This window comes from Porcisia hertigi, chromosome 35 (assembly GCF_017918235.1).
Source record: "Porcisia hertigi strain C119 chromosome 35, whole genome shotgun sequence".
Classification (NCBI taxonomy): Eukaryota; Euglenozoa; class Kinetoplastea; order Trypanosomatida; family Trypanosomatidae; genus Porcisia; species Porcisia hertigi.
In genome coordinates this window covers 1139802-1161772 of record NC_090594.1, presented here as the reverse complement: position 1 = coordinate 1161772, position 21971 = coordinate 1139802, and the positions used below count along the sequence as shown (strand labels likewise).

Below are 21971 nucleotides of genomic sequence, written 5' to 3'. Positions count from 1 at the left end.
CTCCAATTGGGGTGGGTGGGGGGGGCAAGTGTAGCTCCTCTCAACGCTCAGAGCTCTTTCTGGCATTGGTGTCTCTCGGCGGCTACCTTCACAGATGTCACTGTTTGCTCAATCATAGTCTTACTTCACAAAAAAAAAGCTCTGGATATGGGGAGTATGTTGATTTCTCTGCGCTGAGATGGTTGATGCTCTGCCAAATGGCGTTTAGCGGTGCAGTATGGCCCCTTACTCGTGGTGTGACTCACACTTGAGAGACAGCACGGAGCGTCACGCAACGGCTTTCTCGCAAGGTGCTCTTGAAACTGGTAAGAAGACAACAACCTCTAACCACCCACCTCTCTCTCCCCCTTGCGCGGCTCCTTTTTTTACCTACTGGACCATTACACTCCGTAATGATCCGGCTCCGAGATCTTGCCTTGCGCAATCTCGTATATTGCTCGTAAAGGAACCTCAACACACACACACACACAGACATACATACACGCACACACGCACTGCTCGATTTGCCGTCCAAGAGGCGAGGTGCGTCAGATAGGTGGACTCTAGTCTTTGTGTAGCCGGTTCTCTTTCTGCTGGACTTTGACTACAATAGGGGACTGCCACACACACACACACACACGATACGGTCATTTGACTTCCGGTGGTACTGCGGCTGACCTCGGCAGAGGCGACAGTCAATGAGCGTGGCTCCCATAAAAGCAGAGGTGCTCTCACCAGCACCAGCGACTCTCCCCGAGGCTGTTCTCGAGGGGGCGGCACTGTCACGTAAGAAGCAAAAGAAAGCGAACAAGGTTACTCAGAAGATCAAGATGGTTGATGGCAGCGTGGATGTGCGAGTACAACACACCAACGACGACAGTGTCATTAGCAAACGCTCCGCTGTAGCACAGAGTTACATCCGTGACACTTTTTTGCGACATTTTGTGAAGAAGCCCTCACGACGCTCTCCGCTCGTCAACCGAGGGTACTACCTGCGCATGGCTGTGATGACGGATCTGGTAGTGAGGCTCGTCAGAGTGTACCTCAATGCCCCAGAGCGGCACGCCGCAGTCAACGCGGGTGCGCCTTGCCCTCCACCTGTTCAGGTGATCTCTCTCGGAGCCGGCTACGACACCTTGGCGTTCCGACTTCTGCTGGCATCTGTTGATGTTCTCACCGAGGAAAAAAAATGTGGTCTCGCGTCATCCTCATCTGTCCTGCGCCCGTCATCACCGGAGCCGGTCTGTTTTCCTGGAGGGGAACTGTTGTTCCTCGACGTGGATTTCCCTGCAGTGCTATCGTCGAAAGCAGCGCTCATGTCTGCCGCTCCGCCGCACACATTCCCTGCAGACTGGCACCTGTCTCCCCAGTGTGCGGACTGTCCAGTCCGTAGTCCCCACTATTCGGCCGTCGGAGTCGATCTCCGTTCCGCACAAACGGAGCTCCTGCCACGCCTTCATCAACACGGCCCGGCTGGGTTTTCGGCGACCAACCCCACTATCATTTACGCTGAGTGCGTCATGCAGTACATGCCGCATGAAGATGCCACCGCGCTGCTCGCGCTCCTCGCCGCGGCCTTCCCCAATGCTGTCTTTATTGCGTACGATCAGGTGTCGCCCTCGGACAGTTTCGGCCGCGTAATGCAAAACTCGTTGCGTCAAAAGAACAGCCCGTTGTTAGGTATTCAGTCCTGTCCGGATGGAGCGCACATGACGCGCCGCGCACACGCGGCTGGCATGCGGCGCGCGTGGTGGGGGGACTTCTATCGCATCTCAGCGTTTTATCTAGCAGGCGCCGAGGCAGAGCGCGTAGACGCCCTCGAGGACTTCGACGAGCTTGAGGAATGGAGCGAAATGTGTGAGCACTATGGCATCACCATGGCAGTCACGTCGGCGGCGTGGGACTCAATTGCAACAAACGGCTGTGCCGCTCACCCGGCATTTGGTGAATACTCTGTTGACGGGCTGCCACCCATTACAGCTGGTGTGTCTGCGCCGCCGTGCGCAGAGTCTGTGAAGGGCGTCCTCCACAGCTGGCCGTCGGCGCGCTTCGGTTTCGAGGGCTGGGGCAACGGTGGTTTCGCAGTTGAGCCTCTGGCGAATGGTGATCGCCTTCTCGTCTCCTTTGGTGGCTTTGCCGCGGGCAAGCGGCACCAGCGCGTTAGCACGGTGTATGTGCACAGTTTGCAAGAGGGAGAACTGCGTGTCGTCGTCGCCGGCGAACACGGTCGTTGTCCAGGATCAGAGGGGGAAAGTCCCCAGACTGCGCACCCTCCACCGTTGGTGTTCCACAGCTTCTCTCGCCTAGCGCCCGGCGTGTACCTCGTGTGGGGCGGCCGCACCAATCCATCCTCGCCAACCAACGAAGCCTACCTCCTTACTCTTGATGTGCCGCCTACCGTTGGAGTCGGTAGCACCATTGCAGCGCGCTGGAGCGCACTGAGTGTACGTAGTGACAGTGAGCCCCGGCATTGCCCATCTCCTCGCTATCGCCACAGCATGGTGAGTCTCGGCGGCACGGCAGACGAGGCGGCACTTCTCCTCTTGGGTGGAAAAAGTACGGACACGCACTTCGGGGCCGCGCTGGAGTGCTTCCGCGTTACTGTGTGTTTGAAACGCCTGTCCATCTCTTACGAAGCGCTCGACTGGGGCACAGCAAGGGGCCTGGCACCGCCTCCGCTGCACTCTGCCGCATCCATTGCGCTCTCGCCGGATGTAGTACTTGTATCCGGCGGAGTCTTGCTAGGGCACGATGCGTGCAATCCGCACCTGTGGAAGCTGCGCCTGTCTACGAAAGAGTGGTCCTGCGTGCCGGCGTGGCTGGGTGAAGGACGTTACGCTCACTCACTGACTTGTGTCACTGTCAACAACGAGGATTCTCTTCTCGTGTTAGGGGGCAGCAGCTGGACATCGAAAGCTCGCGTACCCCTCGGTGTGCTAGTCCCACTCTCTGTGTGCGATTGCAGCTGTGACGGTGCCTCTGCGTCAGCGGTTGGAGTCACAGTCTCGCTTCCAGCCGACGCGCCGTGGTGGTCGCGCCATTGCTGCGTGGCTCTCGGCAAGGGTGTGGTGGGTGTACTTGGTGGGGGCTACACTTGCTTTTCTTTTGGCACCTTTGCTGCAAAGCCGCAGCTGCTTTTCCTTGGCGACGATGTTGACGAAAACGCTTGGCTCCCGTGTACTTCTTCACCTGGAGGCTTCGATCGCGGGTGTGGCGCGGGGGTATCGATCCTCACCGCACGGGACGCCGTGTACTCGTACAAACAGCTCCTCTCCAAGCCCTGGCGTTCTGTACATGAAGTGCTGCACTACAGCACGGACGCGTTTCTTGCGGTAGCCAAAAGGGCGACGCAGCCCGTGGTGTTCCGCAATGTTCCCTTTGGCCCCTGCCTGTCCACGTGGGGTTCCGCGGCGTACCTGAAAAAGGCCGAAGGAAACTCCTCGGTCTCTGTGCATGTGACGGAAAGATCACAGCGACTTGATTTTGTGCGCAAAAATTTCAGCTTCCGTCACGTCACACTGGCGCAGCTGGTGCAGCACTTCGAAGACGCCACCAAACTCTTTCGTGAAACTCATGACACACCGCGCGAGACCTGGTACTATCGCTCTGTCGCGTCTCATATGAAGAATGAACGCTCAAACTTGTGGACAGACTTCCCGGTCCTGGGGAAAGACTTTGTGCTGCCACCTGGCGTGAAGGAATATGTTGAGCCTCGGATGCATCAGTCTTGTTTGCGCATGAGCGCCCCACCGCTAGAGCTCTGGACACACTATGACGCGCTGGACAACGTTCTGTGTCAGATTGTCGGTACAAAACGTGTGGTGCTTTTCCCTCCGACCGAGTTCAACAATCTTTACATGGCAGGCAGCTCCTCGGCAGTGATCAACTTGGACACTCCCGACCTCATCCGCTATCCTCGCTTCATTGAGGCCTGCAAACATGTTCAGGAAGTCGTTCTGCACCCGGGCGATATGCTCTTCCTTCCCTCCATGTGGTTTCACCACATTACGACGCTGCTGACGGACGCGGAGGTCGCGAGCAGTGCTGGGGCGCCCACGCCCAACCCGTACAACATAAGCGTCAACGTCTTCTACCGCCATTTCAAAGACACGACTGTTTACGATGTCAAGGATCTGTACGGAAACAAGGACATCCTAGCAATGGCACGTATCCGCGAGAATCTCCATTTGGCGGTGCGCAGCGTCCTGGCGAACGCGCGGCTCACCACAGACGACAGCGCCCCTCGCGTTCCGCCGAGCTACGTGGAGTTTTCGCTGAGGCAGTTTGTGCAGGAGCTGGAGAGCACAGCAGCTGAGATCAGCGGCACGTGCAGCACGGGGGCGTTTGTCGACACTCATGCGCCTCCGCAGCAGTGATGATGAGGTAGAAAACAGAAAAGGTGAGTTAGAAAGGCCGAGTAACACACCGGGAAGGGCAGACTCCTTCCCACACTGTCACCACCTGCGTTTTCTTCTTTAGTGAGGCGTCTCATCTTTGCTGCTACTACTGTTTTTTTTTGTCGTTTGCGCTTTGCGGCAAAAAAAAACAGGAGTCGCGCTCTCGCTTGTGTGTCACTTTGACGTTTAAAATGTTTTTTTTTCTGGGAGATTTCTTTTCGTTTTTTCCCTTGATGTTTCGCATCAAGGTGAAAGGCTCACTCCCATTTAAACCGGTGTGGCTAGTTGCAAATAGCAGTACTGCCCTCCCCCCTCCCTCCCTCTTTAAAAACAAAACATGACTCAATCGATTGAGGAGCTAACCGACAGGTGTTATGGCATGCTTCTCTCTGTCTCTCCTCCTCGGACAATCATTGACGTGTAAGCTTTTGCGTGCAACACCCTTTACCTGAACTGTCTCGAGCACTGTATGTTGACTGCATCTCATCGTCGGTGCCACGGATCCAACTGCACAAAGCCGACTTATTCGCTTTATTTTTCGCGTCTCCGGTGGAGTGCTGAGGCGCATTCCACCACGCGCAAGCGGCGCGTGCTAATGTTTTGCGTAAACGTGTTTTTGCGGGTCTTCTACACACTCTCCTGACTCTTCCGTGCCCCTCCCCCCAAAGCTCTCATTCTCTTCCTCTCCCCTTATTCCCCAAAGTTTAAACAAAGAAAAGCGCAGGAGGGAATAAGCTCTTTTTTTTCGCCATAGTGACGATCCCGTTGTCGTCTTCTTGTTCGTCGTTGTGCCATGGGTGGATCTGTGGCTGCACTGGGCTTTCTTTAAACCGCCGCGTTTCACGTTTCTGTTCCGAGACCCCCTTTCCTCTCATTTGTTTTGTGTGTGTGTTTTTTTTTTTTGGCTCGTTCGTTCGTTTCTCTCTTCGACTTTGTATTCTTCTTTTGATACTTCACCACCACCACCACCACAACAATCAGGATATCTTCGCTTAATGTGTACGCCTATTCAGCCGTGAAGGCTCCAATACACACACACACACACACTCACACGTATTAACCCATTTTATACAGAATGAAGTACCCCATGTATCTTCGGAATCCGCAGGTTGCGGACGTGAAGTACTCACAGCTGAATGTGCCACCCGCGGCGGAGGCGGACGTAAACTCAAAGGGGGCTCATAGGAGCATTGAGATCTCATACTCATCAACGTTGCTCCTTTTGTGGGCGTTTTTACTGGCGTATGTGTCGTGGCAGCTAGATTTTCGAATGCAGGCGTGCAGCATCCTCGTCCTTTGCACCGTCGCCCTCACCTCGGAGCATGGGGAGACCCGGCTGCTAATGCCACTCATTTTCTTGTCTGAGCGATGCCTCGATCACGCAATGAATCTCAGACACTCGCCAATTCTATTCTACGCGTCAACGCTGCTCTCCTACTTGTCCTTGATTGCTGCCAGGGCGGAGAGGCGGGGTAGGTCGCCGCGTGACCGCAATGTCATTGCCGAGATAGCGCTCTACACCGTCGTTGGGCTGACGGTGGTGTACTTCATTGTGAAGGATAAAGTCATCTCTCTCGGCGCCCTGGCGTTCGTCTTGTCCGGCTACATTTTTTATGTGAAACTGCTTCCTGTCGTCGGCGACAACGAGGCAATTCTCATCAGCTCTATCGTGGGATTTTACCTCTGCGACATTTTCGTGAACAACAACCTTAGTATCGATGGTGGACGTGAGTCGGTGCTTTCGCTAAACGCACCGGGCTACCGGACGTCGTACACGCACATCGCAAGCCGTGGAATGATTCTCTGCACCATTTACATCACGTCGCTAGTCTCCATCCTGTCGAAGTGGTGTCTAATCCCAACCAACAAAAACTCCAAGTCGTCGCCTCGCCGTGTGAGCCGCAAGCGTATCACTATCGTCTTTGCTGTGTCCAACCTGGTCGTGGGACTACTTCTTGGACTTGTTATTAGTTATCAGTTTCGAGAAAACGTCGTTCGCTGGCTCTACGCGTATATCGTCTCCAGCAGTTTTCGCATGTGGACATTGATCTCCTGGTTTACGCTTCTGCCGCTCTCGGTGTACCTGATAGATGTTGGGTCCCTGCAGGTGCGGCAAACAGCACGTCGTAAGTTGTTCCACCTCATCGCCGTTGTTTTTTTCACACCGGCCACGATGATTGACCCGCCATTCATGGCGTTTGCTTTCTCTAGCGCCATCAGCCTCTGTATTTTGGTAGAAGTGGCGCGGTACTACAACGTGTACGGGTCGGAGCTTATATCCGGTTTTATGGCCCGCCATATCGACGCCCGCGATCACCTGGACGGCGTGGTGCGCACCCACATTTATTTACTCATCGGCTTTGGCATGTCCCTTATGATGCGCTACCGTCAGCTGTCCCCGGATGGCACCCCGGTTCCAGTCATTATCGAGCTCTCCATCAATGTCATCCCCGGCATTGTCTCGCTCGGTATTGTGGACGCCTGCGCGGCGCTCATCGGGAGCTCTCTATTTCTCAGCTCTCGACGTACACTCGGGCGTTATTTGAAGAATGCCCTTTTCACAGAGCGGGCCAACACCTCTATCACACACAAGACAACCACTGGCACCCTGGGTGGGCTTGTTTGTGGTTTAATTTTCTGGTGTGTCATTCTCGCGATCGCCGAGGTGCCGATCACGGGCCCTGCGTGGTACTCCTTCACTATGATAGCGGCTTGCACTTTGACTGAGTGTTTCATGGACGGTATCGATAACCTGCAGCTGCCATTGGTGGTGCTAGGAGCAGTAAACAACTTGTTTGCACTGTTGGTCCCGGTAAAGGCGTTGTGGGTGAACCCCGCCATCACACGACCAAACCCCACAACCGCAAGGTCCATGGCGAGTGCATTGACGTCTCCGTGGAAAAATCTCCCCTCGTCTGTCCCCACTGCCGCGTAGCTGCCGATAAGTAAATTCTGCACCTTTGCTTATCTTATTGTTCTGCTGCTGGTTTAGTGACGTTGTCTGGCTCCCCCATGGGGGGGGGGGGCGGGGGCAGACCCACCCTGTGCGTCTTCCCTCCCCTTACCCCCTTGTCTTACCCCCTTACGTGTCTGTGTGCATGTGGATGTGGGCCTCTCTCTCTCTTTCACTCTGTTGCTCTTATATATATATATATATATATGCTTAGCCTTACAGGAGATGAAAAAAAGAAAAACAATTCGAAAGAAGGGAGACCGGGGGAAAAGAGGGCGAGAATGGCGAGAGAGAGCCATCGCTGGCGATCTTCGCAACTGAGGGTTTCGGCGGACGTCCTTCTGGCATTTGTACATGTGCGTATTGTGAAGATACATGTGTTGGGTATTGTGTGTAGTCCGCCTTGTTTGCGTGTGGAAACAAAAATCCCCAGCGCCATGTGTTGGGCACCTATCCGCTTTCAGTCGTTCTCCAATGAGTAGACCTCCCTGGTGATTGTGGAACTCAACTGCCACTCACTCATAGTGGTAAATCCCCCCCCCTGTGTGCCAAATGCAACCGCAGCTTCTCTCATGTTTTTACTTTTTGTTCTTCAAACAAGGACTCATCACTGCTTTGTCTTCATTGATCTAAAAAGCATCACTGGTGTCCCAGCCAGTTCACCAACCCCCCCCCCCCCTCGGGCATACATGCAAGGCACCAACCCCCTCTACACATTCAAGGTTGTATGTCAATATGTCACAGCCGCCACATGGTATCGGTGAGTTGCCGACCTTGCGGCACACGGCACCATCGACGCGCTCAGCGGAGACCAAGCGACCTATAGATGTCTACAAGAAAAAAGCCTTCTCGTTAGATGGGTGCCTCCGGCGACCTCCAACGCGTGCAGCGGCATCGGTTACAGGAGTATCGTGTCCTTCAACTGAGGACGACGGTCTTGTTACCATTCGAGGGTCACAATCACCCGCGGAGGCGCTGCTGGCGATGACCAGTGCATCTCCCACCGGGATGCCGGCGTCGGCGTGCCCTCCACCAAATCTGAACGGTGAATCATGGCGGAGTCAGGTGCTCCAGTGTGAAACGGAGCTGCGCGAGCTTGTGGCTCTGGGGGTCCAGCAACCGCCATCCCTCAAGCGCACACTGAAGACGATGGACCTCTTTGATCAATTCAGCGACTTTTTACAAGCCCAGCCGAGCACTCGCTTCATTGGCGACGCACTGCGGCTCTTCCGCGTGGAGCTGTGTCGCTCCATCTTTGTTGCCGAGAAGGACGTTGACGTGGCCGGGGATTGCGAGGAAAGGGTCTTTGCTACTACCAGAACACGGCCGGAGGCACGCGCAGGCAGCGAACAGGACAAGACCGGCACACCGAGCGGCACACCCTCCTTGTCCTGTGCGAACGGTGGCCTTGTCCGTACGTATTTTGAAGAGGCGGAATCATTAAGTCGTGCCAAGGCCTTCTTGGAGGCCTCCCTAAGCAACGGGACCTCCAGTCAGTCCGCATTGTTCCTACAGCGCCAGATAGAGGACAAGAATGAGCAAATCTCCTGGTACGAGGCTGAGCTCGAACGGGTCCGGCGACAGCATGTCCAAGTCTGCGAGGAGTATCAACGACTGAAGGAAAAGGCTGAGAAGGAGTCGCAAGACGCTCTCGCTACTCAGCATCAACTCCAGCGTGAGGTTCAGAATCTCCGCCTTGAAAACAAAGATGTACAGCTACAACTCTTCCGGTTGCGCAAGCAGATGGCGGGTGGCAAGTCAAACCAATTGAAGGAGGGCTATCGCAACCTGAAACTTAGCAAAATTCTGCAGACCCAGAGCTTGTTCGACGAAGGCGATGAGCGAGTGGCGCTGCTGGTTCTTCTCGGGCAGGTGGAAAGTCGTGTAAATGAGGTGCTCGATGCCTACGACAACGACTTCGTGCTGACACCCGAGGCGGCGCAGAGGCAACTGAAAAAGGCGATGGCCGAAAGTGTGGTGGTTCTCCTGGAAGATATGCACTACTGCGAGTCGGCATACCGGCGCCTGGTTCAGGAGAACCGCGCCGGCGAAAAAAGAGGGAGATCAACGGCTGCGGATAACATCCCCGCTCCCTCAGGTATACAACGCATCCCTCTAGAGCTTGTCCACAGTGGCAGCGCTCAGGAGGCACCAGATGCAACGGATGGCTTCGTGGCCATCTTGTTTGACCAACGTGTGTACGAGCACTTCCAGGTGCGGCACGGGGCGCTGAGGCGTCTGCAGCAATTCGAGGCAAACAGAAGCGGTTACCCAGAGCAGGCGACGACGGCTGAGTCTGTGGCCAGTAGCGGAAGAGTCTCCTCCATGGACGCAGATTCACCGCTGTCGCCTCACACAATACGAAAGGCGATGAAGGCCCGCAGGGCGGACAGCGTTGACAGGAAGCCCTCTCAGGCGCCGGCACATGTGGGTGCGGGGGAAAGCCGGTCGCGCCAGCAGCCGGCCATCGAAAGCCCCCAAAACCAGGCTCGTATTGGTGAGGCTTATTCGAAGAACTCAGATGTCGCACGATCCACAATAGACCTTCAATCGGGTGCGCTGGGGGTCCCGAGTAGGAGGACTCAGACCACAGAGTCGAAGTTCTTTGCCACCCAAAACATGGCGTCGCCAGATAGAGAGGGCCACGCTTCGCGCGCGCAATGGGTCTCCAACATACTCGGCGCCTCAACAACATCGCTTGCCTTCACCATACCGCGTCCGTATTCAGATGAGACAGGCGTGTGTGTGGTGGAACGGAAGATCCCGGAGGTGTTGCCGGCAGAGACGGTGATGCAGCGCGTTCTGCGCCACCCGATGCAGGACCTCAGTAGCGAACGCTTTCTCTCCACAATTGAGCTGTTCACCGGCGAGGACCCTGTCCAGCAAAAGCTGCTGTGCCGTGTGAACTACGTTGACCCGTCGCTGCCAATTCAAGTACCCGAAGCTACTAACTTTGTGAAGATCAAGTACGCTCACGCGGAGAACGCCTCAGTAGCAGCCGCAGCCTCCCCGGGCGAGGAGCCCTCGTCGGGCTCCCAATCGGCGTCCGCATCACGCAGTGGTGAGGGTGATGAAAACTCTGGTGTTTTTGCGGGTAACCCGCAGCTGCGCCTCTTTTCTGAGTTCGAAAACAGGAACCTCGTCGAGAAAAATGCGGGGCTGCAGTACCGCGCTGGAGCCGTGAATTCCACAACGGCCTCCACTGTCGCCTTCCAGCGGTTGCAGCCCCTTTCACCTGATCGTGGACCGGAGTGGCTGCTATACCAGCAACTGTTTGGCGGCTACCGCTCCCTTACCCCCCGCATGATTGAGGTAACCACCATTGACCACCTCATGGCGTGTGCTTCGGAGCGTTTTTTTATTCGCATGGAGTACCGCTATGACGAGTGTCTCGCGCGTGCAGCACAGCAATGTGCCAGTGTGCAGCTGCAGCAGGACATGGCCTTGCGACTCTTCAAGGATATGTACGTGCTTAGCGACTTTCAAGAGGCACTAGTGGATGAGCTCGAGTCTCGTTACGGCTACCCAGAGCTGGTGGCGAAGACACTATACGAAATCCTGTGCTATCTGGACGCTTTAGCTGAGAAGGATAATGTTCTTGCTTCCTATCTGGATGTGATCCGCGGCTTTTCATCGCCAACGCAGGTGCACTACATCTCTTATATGCTGTACCATTTGAGCTACTGCTGGCCCTCCGCCGACCCTACCGCCCCTGTCACTGCCGAAGAGGTGCGAATGGTGTTTGATTACCTGTACCGCAACGCAACCGCTTTGGTTCTTGTGGATTCTGACAGCTTCATGAAGGAATACGACATGGCCACTCGCTCTGCACCGCTGACGTTTGTGAGTGTGCGGGCGTTTCTGGCCTCGTCGATGGCACATATGGAGGAGCTGCTCCTAATCCTCCTCCAGAGCCGCTTCCACATCTTTACGAAAGCGCAGTCAACCGACGAGGTAAGCTGGGAGGCCTATGACGAAGTCATTGCCAAGTGCGGCCACATGAAGGAGGAACAACGTAGTCTTGTGCGCTTCTTTGCCAGTGGGCTCGGCGTCAACAGGCCCTCAGTCGCCTCGCTCCAGCAGCTCACGTTTCTGGCAGCAAGTGCGTGGTGTTCCAATTTGTGGCAGTGATGATGTGGAACGGGAGAGAGGAGGGTGGGGGGGGGGCGGCGGCGGGGGTAAGTAATGCTCGCTAGCAACCCACGTGTACATATCTCTGGGTGACTGCGCCTGTGAAGATGCGGAACGCAGAATTTGCACCGGGTCTTTTATATACTCATCTGCCTGTCGACCACCCTGCAGAGTCCTGCAGCGACCGATGCTAAGATGTGGATGGCATTGGAGCGCAGTCGGCGAGCTGTCGGCTTTTGCCCACTAACCCCTCTGGTTTTTTTTCCTGTTCACGAATGGGGCTGCGACTGTCAGTTTTTTTTTCTGCTTGTTTTGTACATGGAGGGATTCACACGGCGCCCTCCCCTGACACACAGCGCTGGCGTTGCGCATGGATGGGAAAGGGAAGTAACCGTCCGCTCTCTAATGCTTTGGGGGCTGAGCACAGCGATATGGTTGAGCACACATCACTGGCACCGCTTAGGGGCTCCCATGTCAGGTGCCCGCTGCCGCTCCTCTCCATGTAGGTCTTTGGAACCGGGAACTGAGAAGAGTCTCGTCGATGCGCAGGTGTGTGTGTGTGTAGTGGTGCCCCCCGTCCTCATCGACGCACCCATTCCTCAAGGGGGGGGGGGGGGGGGAGGGGGAGGAGGGAGGAGGAGGCTAGGCTCAGGAAAGCGTAGGGAGGCCTTTCTACGAGACGCCAATGGGACGATCCCGCACCTGTGGTGACACGTGGAGATACTTTATCCACACTTCCATCCCTTCTGCGGCAAGGCATCGACATAAACCCAGAAGAAAAAAATCGACGCTGCAGGGCCCCTCTCTCACCCCTCAAATAAAAAAATTACACCTGCACACACACACACACACTGTGGTTGAACGAACTGATTTCATGCAAAGAGTAATGAATGATGCATACGTGCTGTCCAGCCGTAGCGGGCCTAACGTCTCACGTCGACGCCGGGCTTGGAGAATTCCAAAGAGCAGGAGCGGTTCCTGGAGGCATTACAGAGAGACTAAAAGCAATGCAGTCGACTGATTCGACGGGCGCAAGCGTTGCAGGTTTCCACTGCACCTAATTAGATGAGCTGATGCGACGCAGGCTCCACAGGCGTGACGAGAACTCTCCAAAGCACACCCATCCGCTGCTGGAGGCTTAGTTGTGTGTGTGTGCGCGCGAGTTTGATATGTATACAAATGGGTAATTGTCTTCTTGTAGAGGCGTTGTCTTCACTGCGCGTTTTTTTTTTCAGCCAAGATCCCGGATCCTCGAGCACTCGAGGGACAGCGTTTCAGTGCGAGCCATTGGCACAGGTGAGAGATTCGCCACCGACGCACCGGGCAGTAGCAGCGGGACCCCCTACCCCTGTGTTAACCCCGATCGACTTCGGTTGACAACTGGGGAAGCCAAGCACGGAGTAACAAGGTCAAATGGTTTCGTAGCAGCGGACGTGGACGGCCAAGTGCTGAACGTTGCTGTGACATCGCTACCAACGCCCGTGGTCAATCTTTCAGCTTTTCAATTTATGGACGAAGCGTGGTAGCTGGCTTGAGTGTATTTGACTCGTTTCTTTCTTCCTACTAGTTGGCCCTTCCCCCCACTCCCTCTGCACTCCCCTCCGGTTCCTGTTCCCACTCTGAAGTGGGGACGCGAATATTTCACATTTGGCAAAAAAAAAGAGAGAAGAACATCCAAAGCGGCCCAAGGGCCTCCTGTGCTGATGTGAAGTTAGGCAGGGCCTGCTGACAGTGCGTCTTTCATTCACCGGTGAACGACGGGAAAATGTGGATTGGTGGTTGCCGGGTGCGTTCTCTAGAACCTCAAAGCAACAATCGTGCATCTGGCCCTCCCGACCGCCATCTCCTCTTTCTTCAACTGTTATTCTTTTTGTAGTCTTCTCTTCGGTCTCCTCCTCCTCGCTCTATCCGAACGTCGTGCCATCACATCGCCTCTACTATACTTCACTGCAGCTCGATACAGTGGCCACTTTTATCGCGAAAAAAAAAAAACAATAAAACCGAAGCATTAGCGATTCAAGATGCAGGGTGAAGTAGACGCCACCACATTTTCCCTTCGGCCGGACCACCAGCATAGGTTCCGCCCAAATGAGCTGAAGCAGATTGCAAAGTCGGTCCTTGAGAGCCGCCTAAAGGAGCAAGAGTACAACGCCGATGAGATCCAGAGCATTAGCAAGGAAATAGCCGATACCGTGCGCGACAAGATCCGTTCAAAGGACTTGGAGCGATACAAGATTATCGTGCATTGTATGATTGGTGAGCAACGCGGAGAAGGTATGCGGACGGGGTGCAAAATGTTCTGGGATTCCGACACAGACAGCTACTTTGAGGAGGTGTACGTGAGCAAACACTTGTTTGCAGTGGTGACGGTGTTTGGGGTTTATCAATACTGATAGGGGTCTTCCGTGTGTTCTTTGTGTGTGTGTGGGGGCGGGGGGGGTTGCCTGTGTGAGCGTGTACGTGATGTCTGAGTGATAGCCCTCGTTTCTATCCCCCTCCACCTCCACCTAAAACAAAACACTCAGAGAGCAGGGACGATTTTCTGAAGGCTCTTTGCAGAAGGAGTCGATGGCGAAAGAAGCGTAGCCGATAGCGCTGTTGCTAGGCAGTGTGAGGCTTTCTTTTCTTTGTCCCCCCCCCCCCCCCCGCCCCTCTTTCCTCCTTACACCTCTGCTGTCATGTACATAAGCGGTAGCCTTCACAAAAATGGCACCTCCCTCCCCGGAAGTATATATAAAGCGTAGCAGGGCCGCTACAACTTCAATGTGCGCCGTTATTATTATTGTTGTTTCTTTGGCGCGTCGCGACGCCAACTGAATAGAAGCTGACTTGGACCGAAAAGAGAGAGCACTAGATCTCCGAGAAGAGAATATGCCATCCGCCTTTTTTTTTTCGCCCCTAACAGACGGACGCACTCGCACAGAGACACACAGCTGCCTGTGCTCATACAAGCCAAGCGAGGAGGAACGATCAACGGTGAAAGGCTGGAGGTGAACCACACTTTTTTTGTTTTTACTGGTGCCACTGTTTGTTTGTGGAGTTGGTCGTCGAGGCGAACCCAGCCGCGTTGTCCCGTTTCCTGTCATAGTGGACAGAAAAAACGAGAGGGTTAATCACCGATGTTGGAGCTTTCCGGCAGATCCTTCACACCAGGTCGACTTCCTTTCTCTTTTCCGTACACCGGACACCTTTTTGCACATGACTCCTTCGTCCTCTCATTGTGCTTCCCCTTTCTTTTTTTTTTTTCTTTGAGCACATTCGTGGTCGAATGCGCGTCATGCCCTCCCCCCCAAAAAAAAAAAATAATAATAATCCCGTTGAAGCACATATTCCTTTCTGCTACTTTCTTCCCTTCCCTCCCCCCCCCCCCCCCTAGGGGACTCCGCCTCTTTTGCTCTTCTTCCTCACTCTCTCATATCCTCCGTTCACTCCACACACACCACCCTTTGTCGCTGAGTGGAAGACGTTGCGTAGTTCATATTTTTTTCTTTCGGGCGGGTCATGTGTGTCTCGTGTAGCCCTCTCTCTGCGCCCCTCTGTCTATACGACCTTTACCTCACTTCCCCCAGCTCGCATGACGTTTAGTTGAGATGCGCCACGCCACGAATGCCCCGATGGATAAGGCGACGCTCCGTCGTCTGTGGACGTCTCTGCCCAGTAACCAAGTAGACAGGAGCTTCTGGGCCGCCCTGGAAACCTTCTGTGAGCCTTTTTTGAATTCATCCTCGCCGTTCTATAGCCAAACATTTTTCTCCATGCCCCATACGGGCCGTATTTTACAGGAAGAGCTCGTGTTTGTAGACGAAGGTGTCGTTAAAGCGTGCAACGATGTGCGGCCGCTCTACGACACCTTCACCCTATGGAACCCCCTTGCACTAGGGGTACTCCTCAAGACACCAATCGAGGTGGTGACCGCGCAATTGCTCCTCGCCGTGCAACACTCGTGGGTCTCTCTCTATTTCGTCATCAACTGCCGCTCGTGCGGTGTTGACATTGCGCACTTTCGTTCCGTCAACGACATCTCGTTTGTCGGAACGTTCCACTCGACAAACGCGTTTCGCTGCCCGATGTGCACTGATCGCACTGAGGTGAACGAACTGAACAACGTCGCTGTGTATTTCCACCTGGAGCGCCTTCCGACGACTTTCAAGCGCCGGCACCATCGATTGTACTACACCGAAGAGGCGGATCGACGACGCTTAGAGTCGTTTTTCTGTCCTGCGCAGGCCAAGTTTGCCTTCACGGCGTACCTGCCGCAGGGACGCTATCTTCTGTCGGCTCCGTTTTGCGGTTCCATGGTGGAGTACGCCGTGGGCCTCTCCGCGGAGGTGATGACAAAGAAAGATCCGTTTCTTCCCTGCATTGTTGACTTGAAGGACTACATCCGCTCTCAAAACAGCTCCGCAGATTCTTTCGGGAAGCCTATCAAGCGACGCAGCACCACCGCCGCGCTGCTACCACGGCGTGGGGGCACGAGGCTCAGCATAAGCGCCGGCGATGCTAGTCTTAGCGGCGATGGAGCCCCTTCTCAGTTTATCGCCTGCATCCCACGACTGTCTCAAAATGAAAACCTTCTTCCCCAATCTGTCGAGGCCGGTGGCGGGTTCGGTGCCGAGGACGTCGAAGAGATGCCGCCCATCCAGGTGATCAACCTCAAACACGGTAAGGTTCAGTTTCGCATCTATAATGACACCCCACACAGCGGATTTCTTGACTTGTCCGTTGCGTTTGACACGCGCACCGAGTTTTGCGCTAGCCCATACCCGCAACTTTTCCGCGTTCCACACTTTATGCACTGCCTACCGCGTGGCATGCGCTCCCCCTTCCTAACCACCTGCATCCCGCGACCGCCTTCGACGACGCCAACGACCGGCGCCTATGTGCGCCACCAGTTCGCGTTGACACGTCAACAGGCCGATGACCCGAATGTCATCTCCGTGCTGCGTGAAGTGCACTGCTACTCTCTCGAGGACCACCACGGCCTCCTCATTGGGGTCAGCGATGGTGGCATCTCCTTTGAGAGTACATTCCTTTCGACAACGGCTGCCTTAGCGAGCAGCATTTGTTTTTTCCAGCGTGTGCTGACGCGCTTAGGTGAGCCGGTTGCCCTCGCCATGCGGTGCAGTGTCACTGAGGGCCCATTGAAGATCGCCGCCTACCAAGGTCAGTACAACGACGCTGACAATTCCCGATCAAGCTACCCAGATGCGCAATTTGTCGGCTCAGTCGTCTATGCGAGCAACCACCCACCTATAACCGGCCATTACTTCTACTGTACGGAGCTCGAGCGTCCCAGGACTGGCAGTGGGACTGGCAAGGAGATGGCGGGAGTGAGATCCGGTTTACTCGGTAAGTACCGCAGCCCCGCGTGGCTGAACGAGGACGACGGCTCGTTTGACGAAAGCACCGGACAGGGTGGTAGCTACTCTGCAGACAAGAGCCAGGCTAGTGGGGCCAAGCAAGGGACGCAACGCTGTTTGGTTCGTTTCGAGGTGCGCTGTGTTTCTTCAGAAGAGGAGAGCGACACGGAGTTGCCGTCGCGTCGTTCCTCGACCTGCCCTCGGCTGGGGATGAAGAAGGACGGCAGCCACTCAACGGACGTTGTTTTCCCCCACTTTTTGGAGTTCTTGCGCGAGCACTTCGAGGGGGCGTCTATAAAGGAAGAGGCCCACGCGTTGATTGTGCAGCTGCCGTTGCCCATTATTTACGCCACTCTACAGATGTCTACCACTCTACACAAAAGCGCCTACTCCGAGAGGCTAAGTGGGCCCTTCTGAGCCCCCACAGGGAACATCACCACCATGAAGAGGCACGTGCACACAAGTCCACGATGGAGGACTAATTTTTTTTTTCATCTACTTCTCGGGGCTGTATTTTTAGTGACCTTGCTTCCTTGAGCTTAGTGGTACTGATCTTATGATTCTTTGTCCACTGAAGTGACTAAATCTACATGTGCGTCTCTCTCTCTCTGTGTGCGTGTGTGTGTGTGGGGGGGAGGGGGGGGGAAGGCGGTGGGCGGTGGGCGGTGGGCGGCTCTTTGTGACCTCCCTCCCCACTTCCCCCCCACCCCACCCCACCCCCGTCATGTAAATTACATTTGGTTCTATTTTTTTTCTTCTCTTGAACTCACCTCACCGGAGCTCCAGGTACTTTCGTTTTATCTTCGTTATTGTGATTGCTGCACACCGTCCTTCGTACTTCTTGTCCGTGGGAGAGGGTGAATTGTGCGGCCTTATGGAGCCCTGCAATGTTGGCGCAGGTCAAGGTCCTCAGGGAATGTAGTGGGCTTCACATGGTTTGTCAATCACACTTTCGCTGTTCATAACCTCGATGGTCCTTGAGAAGTGGCGGGCGGGGGATGGGGGAAACGAGGCTGCTTCCGCCTTCACGCTACCGAGGGAGCGCTTGGGCTTTGAGGGTTGTGGTGTGGAGGCCATAAGCTATAGCCCCACCCTCGACCATTTCTTCACATCCCAAATGGGGTCGCACGAGGCCTCGCAATGCGATGCGCTCACCCTTCCTTATGGTTCTCCCTGTGCGTACTCTGGGGGGGGGGGGAATGCGCGAGGGCAAGAGAGGAGGTGAGCGTGGCCTCCCAAACCAAAATGGAAAACCCTTCACGAAGTAAAGCTTTGCTTCTGTGTCACTATTTTTCTTCTTCGTGTCGATTACATCCCTTCCCTTTGAGCTACCGATCGATTCATTTACCCACGTCCCATCCTCTAAAAGTGTCGACTCTTTGAACGCCAGTGTGCGCGGAGAGTGCAGCTCGTTGGTCCTTATGAAGCGATACGCCTATTCTCTGCCTGGCCCCGTTGCGCAGGATAGCCACATCGGCCGATCCACTGCAAGGGAGCTCTGGATGATATGCACAAGTCGCCGCTTTCAGTCCTCCATTGGTGAGCAGCGCTCTGTAGCCCGAGTGAGCAAGTCCGCCTACCGTCACCCACTCGCGCCCAACGACCCGTCACAGCGCAACGTTTCGATACCAGTGAGTGCGATCCGCGCTGCTGGTTCTGCGTCTTCCCTTTCGGCAGAGGATCTGAAGAAGCAGGCTCAGAAGGCGCTGCTGCTCCAAATGCAGAAGGAGGTACTCTGGGAAGGAACAGTGATTGATGACGTAAATCACACTCTGGTGCAACACTTTGTGAAGCTGACCACCAACGCCAAGTATCGGCAAGCACGGCAGATGCTTGTAGTAGGCGGTCGGTCTATGATCGAGGAGCTGTGCCGAGCGGGGTACCGCCCACGACACTTGATGGTGGAGCATGGAAAGCCGATCCCCGAGTCATTTCAGGATCGCCGGAGTACAGAAGTCGTGCTCGTGGACCGGCACGTTGGGTCTGCCGTCATGTCTGGATCAGATGGATACGTTGGCGACTTCAAGATCCCGGAACCGCCGATGAAGGAACAGCTGATTGCCAATCATCAACGACTAAACCGTGTGCTTGTGCTTGATAACGTCGACGACCCTGGTGTGCTCGGTACACTCCTCCGCACTGCCTCGGGCTATCAGTACGACGCGATCATCACAACCAATCACTGCGCAGATTTGTACGACCATCGCGTCGTTCGCGCCGCTCGCGGTGCGCACTTCCAAAGCTCCGTTCCTATCTACACCTTGAAGGACGAGGATGGCGATGACGTGTATGCATTGCTGAATCATGTCACGGAACGAAACGATCTTTTGCCACTTTGCTACACGGCGCAGGCAGACGCCGTCGACGCCGATGGCCGCACTGGGGGCATGCAGTCGGTTGCTCTCGCCTCACCGGAGGCACCCGAAGGACAAGTCTTTCAGTCCAGTGTTGTGGGGGCAGCGCCGGTGCCTCTGCCGCCACCGCAGCAACGCGGGTCTTCCTACGCTACCCGGTCTTTGCGTGACCTAGCCGGTGAGTTGAGGACGAGAGCGCAGTCCTTGTCAGACTTCTGCCTCGACCGCTTCACAGGCGCATCCAGCGCCGAGGAAGATGCACAGAAAGGCTACATCCTGTTTGCCGGCCCGAACCACAAGCGCAACATGGTGCGTCGTCTGGAAACGAGGCTATCACGGCCAACCACGCTGCTGCAACTGGAGAGCCTCCCTCCCCCCAGTGAGGCGCCAGCGGATCTGCTTGTGTCCATGTCTGTTGTCCTCTACACTCTCCGCCCGCGTGGCAACTGGGATTACTTACCGGTGGAGGCGAAGCAGGAGAACTCGACCCTGAACTTACAGGTGAAGCATGCCTCCGTGGGCATTGGTGTCAATCGCCTTTGCGTCAGCGCCGACGATATCAACCTCGATGAGGCGGAACAGCGTGAGCTCGCCCACCAGCGAAATGAGTTCATGCGCTGGCGTCGACTCTCACCCCGCCGCGGCACCGATTACGACCACTGGATGGACGCGGAGATGCGACGTGTGCAGGCGCTGATGAAGCGCGAGCGACGGCGACGTGTCGCGCCGTGGATGTCGTCACGTGATCGCAAGACAAAACCCATGCCGGACTCTGTCCCAAACATAATCAACGAGTACCGCCAGTCACTAGATCGTGATGTGCTTACCCACGAGCGCGATATCAGCTCCAACTTTAAACGTCCCCCGGTGTGAGTGTTATAATGAAAAGCGCGCCGAGGCTCGCGCGTCACTCGCAGGCTTCGTCGTGGAGGTCTGCTCTCTTTCTTTTCACCTCATCTCCCACGGTCTGCTAAGGAGCAGGTAACCTCAGAGTACCCCCATCGACATATGCATGTTTGCATTCACAGGAAGCTGTCTCTGTCGAAGGCTCTGCTTTAACCGCTGCCCCCCTGATTTCCTTTACTCGAATCAGAGTACTAAAGCTGTGGGCGGCAGCTGTGAGGGAAATACGTGTGTGTGTGTGTGTGTGTGTGTGTGGTGTAAGGGGGGTGGGGGGGGGGGGGTGAACTGCTGTTTATGTGAGTGGAGATGTATATTTCCTATCATCAGACCCTATAGCACCCTATGGCTACTTGGGTGGAGGCCTTGAACTACACACACACACCTCCACTTTTGACTTCTCTTTCCCTCGTGAACTGAAAGAAGCGCGGCTTGAATCCGTCAATACCCCGACCTTGTACTCTGTGCCACCCTTCCCCTTCCCTCCCCCCTCGGCATCTTCTCTCGGATCTCCTCCCGTGTATGATGGGAAGGGGATGGGGTGGGAGGAAAATTCTCTTCCCACCCTGATCGACGCCGTTTGCACCGATCCGCGTACTCTCGGTCACGCGAGGAAATGGCCCACCTGTGGCCTCACTTTTGAAGGTAGAGGCTCAAGCCCGAGGGCTCTCCTCGGCATCGCAGGAATGAAGGTGGCGAGCAACTTCCCCATCTCCTAATTCCCTGTTTTTTTTTGTACCCGTTGTCTGTTATTTGACGAGGTGTGTGTCTGTGCGCGCGTCTGTGGGAGCGCTCCTGACGCAGTTGTTCATCCTTGGTGATACCATTCACAATCTCAGCTGGGGGTGCAGCGGAGGAGGAGTGGTCGCCATGACGCTGTTCTCCATCTTTCTGTTCAACCGGTATGGGGACACTATTTACACAAAGCAGTGGAAACGGACCAGCCCCATGCAAAATGGCGAAGACGGCCTAGTCGCCGGCTTTGTCTATACCCTTCAGCACATCAGCTCGCAGTTGTCGTCTACCCAAACCGGCGGATTGCGTGCTGTGCACACGCCCCTGTACAAGGTGCACTACTCTGAGACAATGACGGGCTACCGCGTTGCACTGTTTACGGATAATGCCATGAGCACGGCGCTCGTGCAGACCACCTTGACGGAGCTCCTCAAAACTGTATTTACTCAGACTGTGACGAAGAATCCATCTTACCGACACGAGAAGGGTGTCCTTGTCAGTGGGAACGAGTTCGAGGAGGCAATGGAGGCACTCTTTCGCCGTAAAAAGCTGCTACATTGAGTAGTCGGCCACACTGAGCTTTGGAATATGTCGGTGAGGTGCGTGTGTGTATATGTGTGTGTGTGTGTGTGTGTGCGTGTTTGTTCTCGGGGCCGAAGCCCATATTCCCCGTCTTAGCTCATCTCTTTCCGTCGTGTGCAGAGACAAGGAAAAGAGAGTGGGAAGGGAGGGAGAACTAGCGTAGAGCAACCGCCACACACACTAGCACCTCAGATGTAGCAACAGAAGCCGGGGGGAGGGGGAGGGAGGGAACGCGAGGAACAGACATTGGAGCTGCCCCCGCAGATGCGATGATGGAATACTCATGAGTAGAGTACTACTACGGAAGTAAACATTACTATAGGTGCGAGGTGTGATCCTCGTTCATCGTTTATCCCCGCCGCCGCCGCTTCCCTCTTCTGGAGTCGCACTTTGGCTTCCCGTTGTGTGTGCGCTGCCTTCTTCCCCTCATCTCTGCCTCCCTCTCTCTGCTGCGCGGGGGTAGCCGGGAATAAACGGTCTTTTCCCGGTGGCCGATGGGGTGGTGTCACATTCCATTGTTTGCGTTGAGATGGAAGTGGAGGGTTTCCGCTCTATTGCGCAAGGAAATCGTCCTTTAATG

At 55.3% G+C, this 21971-nt stretch overlaps 7 protein-coding genes across 7 annotated transcripts; all 7 read left to right on the top strand.

The window, feature by feature from the left end:
* Positions 1 to 677: 677 nt before the first annotated feature.
* Positions 678 to 4355, top strand: JKF63_01294 (uncharacterized protein; the record flags this gene model as incomplete). Its single annotated transcript, XM_067897341.1, has 1 exon — positions 678 to 4355. The coding sequence occupies one exon, from the start codon at positions 678 to 680 to the stop codon at positions 4353 to 4355; it is 3678 nt and encodes a 1225-aa protein (XP_067753498.1).
* Positions 4356 to 5451: 1096 nt separating this feature from the next.
* Positions 5452 to 7311, top strand: JKF63_01293 (uncharacterized protein; the record flags this gene model as incomplete). The annotated part of the gene is made up of 1 exon (XM_067897340.1): positions 5452 to 7311. The coding sequence occupies one exon, from the start codon at positions 5452 to 5454 to the stop codon at positions 7309 to 7311; it is 1860 nt and encodes a 619-aa protein (XP_067753497.1).
* Positions 7312 to 8313: 1002 nt separating this feature from the next.
* JKF63_01292 (uncharacterized protein) lies at positions 8314 to 11460 on the top strand (the record flags this gene model as incomplete). The annotated part of the gene is made up of 1 exon (XM_067897339.1): positions 8314 to 11460. The coding sequence occupies one exon, from the start codon at positions 8314 to 8316 to the stop codon at positions 11458 to 11460; it is 3147 nt and encodes a 1048-aa protein (XP_067753496.1).
* Positions 11461 to 13481: 2021 nt separating this feature from the next.
* On the top strand, positions 13482 to 13853 carry JKF63_01291 (uncharacterized protein; the record flags this gene model as incomplete). The annotated part of the gene is made up of 1 exon (XM_067897338.1): positions 13482 to 13853. One exon carries the CDS (start codon positions 13482 to 13484, stop codon positions 13851 to 13853), a length of 372 nt encoding a protein of 123 aa, XP_067753495.1.
* A 1197-nt stretch (positions 13854 to 15050) lies between these two features.
* Positions 15051 to 17237, top strand: JKF63_01290 (uncharacterized protein; the record flags this gene model as incomplete). Its single annotated transcript, XM_067897337.1, has 1 exon — positions 15051 to 17237. The coding sequence occupies one exon, from the start codon at positions 15051 to 15053 to the stop codon at positions 17235 to 17237; it is 2187 nt and encodes a 728-aa protein (XP_067753494.1).
* Positions 17238 to 18241: 1004 nt separating this feature from the next.
* On the top strand, positions 18242 to 20047 carry JKF63_01289 (uncharacterized protein; the record flags this gene model as incomplete). Its single annotated transcript, XM_067897336.1, has 1 exon — positions 18242 to 20047. One exon carries the CDS (start codon positions 18242 to 18244, stop codon positions 20045 to 20047), a length of 1806 nt encoding a protein of 601 aa, XP_067753493.1.
* Positions 20048 to 20944: 897 nt separating this feature from the next.
* Positions 20945 to 21370, top strand: JKF63_01288 (uncharacterized protein; the record flags this gene model as incomplete). The annotated part of the gene is made up of 1 exon (XM_067897335.1): positions 20945 to 21370. One exon carries the CDS (start codon positions 20945 to 20947, stop codon positions 21368 to 21370), a length of 426 nt encoding a protein of 141 aa, XP_067753492.1.
* Positions 21371 to 21971: the final 601 nt, after the last annotated feature.